At 38.9% G+C, this 4,845-nt stretch overlaps 1 protein-coding gene across 1 annotated transcript; it reads right to left on the bottom strand.

Moving 5' to 3' along the window:
- Positions 1 to 465: 465 nt before the first annotated feature.
- LOC115103084 (Krueppel-like factor 4) lies at positions 466 to 2,944 on the bottom strand. Its single transcript, XM_029623701.2, has 3 exons — positions 2,721 to 2,944; positions 1,564 to 2,584; positions 466 to 1,428 (listed from the first exon to the last, which is right to left on the bottom strand). Exons 1-3 carry the CDS (start codon positions 2,805 to 2,807, stop codon positions 1,253 to 1,255), a joined length of 1,284 nt encoding a protein of 427 aa, XP_029479561.1. The 5' UTR covers positions 2,808 to 2,944; the 3' UTR covers positions 466 to 1,252.
- Between the last annotated feature and the right edge of the window lie 1,901 nt (positions 2,945 to 4,845).

Raw genomic sequence — 4,845 nt, 5'->3', positions numbered from 1 at the left:
AACCTGCCCTCAGCTGACAATACACTCTTAGAAAAAAGGGTTTTTTGGCTGTCCCCATAGGCGAACCCTTTTTGGATCCAAGTAGAACTCTTTTTGCTTTTAGGTACAACCCTTTTGGGTCACATGTAGAACCTTTTCCACAGAGGGTTCTACATGGACGCCAAAAGGGTTCTACTTTGAAAGAAAAAGGGTTAATCAAAGGGTTTTCCTATGGGGACAGCAGAATAACTGTTTTAGGTTCTAGATGGCACTTATTTTGTAATAAGTAAATAAGTGTAAGATATCAATCTAAAGAGCCACACATATTTTGGTTTCCTCATTTTGAATTCAAATATGTGAGAAAAGTAGAGAACAACACCCATGTGCTAAGGGTCAGACCGCTTTTCTCATACTAGATCCATTTCTGGGCCTTTGTTGGATACTGTAATGTGAACACTATTCATGTTAAATGAAAAAGAAAAACAATTATTTATTTTCATATCATTTTATTTTCATAAAACACAGAGCTCTTTTAACACTTTGTCTTGGTGATTTTACAAAACAATATTTGCTTTGATGCAGTTTAAAGTATCAGAATTAAGAGGTATTGCTCTTACAGAGTAAAACTAAATTTGTTGCTGTCCAATAATGAAAATGCATTGCCCTTACAAGTATACTTTTAAAAATATTTTGCCCAGAACTTCAAGTATATCTAGTACAGTTTTCGGACAATATTTCCATACAACTTTAGCATTATTATTTAAACAAAATGTATAAAACATTGAAAAGCCATGTTGAGTGCCTGATTTAGTTAAGAGCACTTTGAGAAGCATAATAAGCTTTCAAACTATTAAATAGAAAAAACTATCCGTTTTTAAATGTACATCATTTTATTGTAAAAAGTATAGAAAACCATAGAAAAAAAACAATGGTGTTTCTTATAATAAGCAACAAAAAAGGAAAAACCCTGACCTGATGTGAAAGTATCAAAATGATGCAGTAGGCATAAGTGATAGATGGGCTTTAACATGTACAGTATGTAAAGACATATTGGGTCCTGCCCTTGTTCAGTGTTTTAATTCAAAAGCCAAAAATAGCAACCATCAGCAGTCACCAACACTCATAAATAGAAGAGCAAGCAAAAAAGGCTATTCTTCTCCTTAATTAAATACTGTACTACCATAATTTAGAATAGAATGATAATATGTACAAGCATTTACATGTCATGCGCCATGATACAAAAATAGAACGTTGAAAGTCCAACTTTCTCTGTTTACATGTGCCTCTTCATGTGCAGCGCAAGGTGATCGGAGCGCGAGAATGCCCTCTCGCACAAGTGGCACTGGAAAGGCCTGTGACCGGTGTGCTTTCTATAATGACGCGTCAGCTCGTCAGACCTCGCGAATTTCCACCCGCAGCCTTCCCAATTGCAATGGTATGGCTTCTCGCCTATGGATAACAAAGAAAATACAGTTAAGCTACATGTTGTGGTAAATCATTAGAAAAACGGGGCTAACATTTTTTTTTTTTTTTACATCATAGCAGATATCAATGAAAAATATATAAAATGAAAAATATAATTACCTGTGTGTGTTCGCATGTGAGCCTTTAGATGGGAACTCTTGGTGTAAGTCTTCCCACATCCAGGGAATTCACAGCTGTGCGTCGCGGTGCGTTTTCTCGCCCAAGACCTGCGGCCCCGTTTAGGTTTGCTATCTTCTGGTGCGTAGAACTCCAAAAGTGGCGATGATGGTGGTGTCAATATCACCCCCGGCATGGACGGATGGTGCACCCGCATGGGCTCTCTAAACATCCCGTACTGTTGCTCACCTTGGTGATGGGCGTACTGTGGTGGATATGGGGCATACTGTTGCGGGTGTGCCATGTGAGAATGCTGGTGATGAGAGCTAATCTCTGCCAAGTGACAGTCTTTGCGCCCAATCCCGTCTCGGGACACACTCTGTTGCATGTCGTGAGATGCAAACCCCTGAGCAGCATGTTGATGGTGCGCGAACGCTGTGTGCATGGAACGCATGTGTTTCTGTTCATACGTGTGTCCCATGAAGTCACCTGCCATCATGCACGACTGCTCAGTGGTTTCAGTCTTTATTTTATATCCCATGGGATGAGAGTTAGTCAGTTCAAAGTGCACTGCAGTGGCTGTGTTCAAGGCACGCAGTTCAGTATACTCCGGCCTGTCCGTGGCAGGCTGTTTCAGGCTGTAGTCTAGCAGTAAGTCGCTATGAAAGTTCATCTCGGGGGTCAGCAGCTCGGCTACCAGACTGTGTCCAGGACTTGTGTTGAAATTGCTGCTGCCGTATGCGTTGGGTGTAAATTGAGAGCCGTCACTATCATGCCCTGTGCTGCAGCTTTCCGGGGACTCCGGCAGTGAGTAGGAGTAAGCCTGCTGAGAAGATACGTTGTTATTGGTTCCACTTTCAGATCCAATGGTGTTGGATAAAATGAACTCTAAATCCAAGAATTTCCCCAGGTCGTCTTCATCTCTGGTCACCGCAGGTGATTCAACAATACTGAACTCCACTTCGATCTGGGATTTCAAATCGTCACCTGTTGCGCTGGTATGGCAACCATCAACTTTCCAGTCCTATAATGCAAATAAAACGAAATTGGCATTCAAACATTGTTTCAGTCAAGAACCTCTTTCCGAAACAGTCCAAATTACATAAAAAATGTTCAGCAAATTTCAGGTGAAGAAATTACATAGAAAGAATTACACTTACATGGAATATTGCAGACTGCTTCTCCTCCATAGTCGGACTGCTGGAAAACGTAGTAATCGACTGCAGCATCGCATCAGCAAGAGCCATTGCAAAATGTTATTATATTCAACCTTTTACTCCTGTCCAAATTCAGTAAACCAAACGAAACTGTCCGATTTACCCCCAAAACATCTAACGATACGATGGGTTGCGATCCAAGTCAAACGATGTAAGTCCTGATGACTAGAGCCAGCTTGTTATAGCCAGTACTGGGAGGACTTTGCGGGGGTGTCTCACCTGTCGACCAATAGGGTGAAGTGTTGAGGTAGGCTAACTACTATTTTACATGTCCTGTATTGTCACCAAATACCAGTGTCTGAATTAGCGAAATGCATTTTTAAAGTCTTACAAAATATCAAAATATTATTTAGTAAAAGCCATAGGATGTTGGGCTTAATTAAATAGAAGAAAGGTTGCATGGGGGCATATAACACACATTCTTTTCAGTAAGTTTTACTGCAGATAAAGCTGTCATGATATTACATTTTTACAAAGCCAAGTTTATTTTGTCATTATGATTTGTGAAGTACACCTTGTACAATTGCAACAATTGCAAATCTACACTCATATGTCAATGAAATGATTAGTCAATAATAATAATCATGTAATAACCATGTATTAATATGATTCTAGTAGAATATTATTGACACCGTATTATTGACACCATATTATATATTATAAGGTGATGTGTCCTACGTGTATATGTATTGATATTCGTTTGAATCCTTGTTCCCTTTGCTTTCCCACTCAAAACCAAGTACTTTTGAGACCTTGCCAAAACAAACCCAACCGCTCCTCATAAGATTCCATCATGTATAACCGAAGGGGGCGACACTCACCCTGTGCGAACCTGCTATGCAATTCGTTCAATAATCTGAGAATTTATCTGATACAATTGATCTGAAATCATGTTTCTAACGTTTCTAAACTTCAATATGACAGTATGGTCTTCTAAATTAGACCACTCAAAAATACATATTTCAAGTGTTAAAAAAGGGGCAATCCTAGGCCTAACTGAGTTAAGTGGAACAACTGTTGAATGCATTCTTTTGAAAGTTAAATATCCAGCTAATTCTCGAGTTTCGTTTCACCCCTCTGTAACATTTTCTTGCAAAGATTTGACAATCTATGTCTAGGCCTAATACCATTCATTTGTCTCAACGTGATCCACTAGTTGTTTAACATTTAAACAATTAGAAATGTGTGAACTTGTGCCATTAACAGGGCCATCGAAACAATGTGTTAATCCTGACTGTAGACAAAGCTGTTAGTGTACACGTGTGTTAATGACCTTTACATAAACAAGCCCATTCGTTGGTTTGATTATTATGCACATCAAGGTGCTTGGCGCGTAGAGCATTACAGGTGGTTGAAACATCTGCTGCGAGGCTTGCCGCCCTGATGACAAGGTTGAATTGTATAAATATGTAGGTGTTTGTATAAATATAAGAAAGTTATTTTTTTAAAGTAAAAAAAAAAAAACTGGAAATATACAGTTTAAAGAGAAATTCAACAAATAGTGTCTTATGTTCAACATGATGTGACCAGCTGCATAAAAAATATGTGAAACTTTTGTTGAACAGCTAAAGTTGTGCTTCAAGTGCCATGCACCACCACGCTATCTATATATATATATATATATATATAAATATAAAATAGACTACATTAAACATACAATAATAAGTTTATAATTTAAATAAAACATTATGAGTAAGAGATATGTGTGAATCATCTTTAAACCAGAGACTCATAACCTATCTAGAGCTCATGTGCGGAGTGGACTGCCCAATTCCTCCTATGTGTGACCATGCCTTTATACCCCGTTATTTTTAAACGTCCTACGCAAATCAGACTCCGGAGTAACGGTTGTGTCTGGAGCCAAGTGGAAATGGAGTTAGTTTCCTGAGGAAAAACTGGACTTTTCCCCTTCACTTTCACTCTCCCTGCGCGCCTATTACACATGCGCTCGCACGTGCTTTCTTTTTTACGGTGTCATACAGACTCAACCAGGCAATTTCATGTCCAGTAGATAGCCGTTTTTATGTTTTGGCTCAATGTCAACCAAAACGAAACCAATTGTTGACGA

Source organism: Oncorhynchus nerka, linkage group LG20 (genome assembly GCF_034236695.1).
Source record: "Oncorhynchus nerka isolate Pitt River linkage group LG20, Oner_Uvic_2.0, whole genome shotgun sequence".
Lineage (NCBI taxonomy): Eukaryota > Metazoa > Chordata > Actinopteri > Salmoniformes > Salmonidae > Oncorhynchus > Oncorhynchus nerka.
This window is presented reverse-complemented; position numbering and strand designations above follow the sequence as displayed.

Bases quoted from the DNA above. Each gene is read 5' to 3' on its own strand.
- LOC115103084 (XM_029623701.2), bottom strand. From the start codon at position 2,807: ATGGCTCTTGCTGATGCGATGCTGCAGTCGATTACTACGTTTTCCAGC. The intron at 2,585-2,720 runs GTAAGTGTAATT...TTTGCATTATAG, and splicing joins AGCAGTCTGCAATATTCCAT to GACTGGAAAGTTGATGGTTG. The intron at 1,429-1,563 runs GTAATTATATTT...TGTTATCCATAG, and splicing joins TCACATGCGAACACACACAG to GCGAGAAGCCATACCATTGC.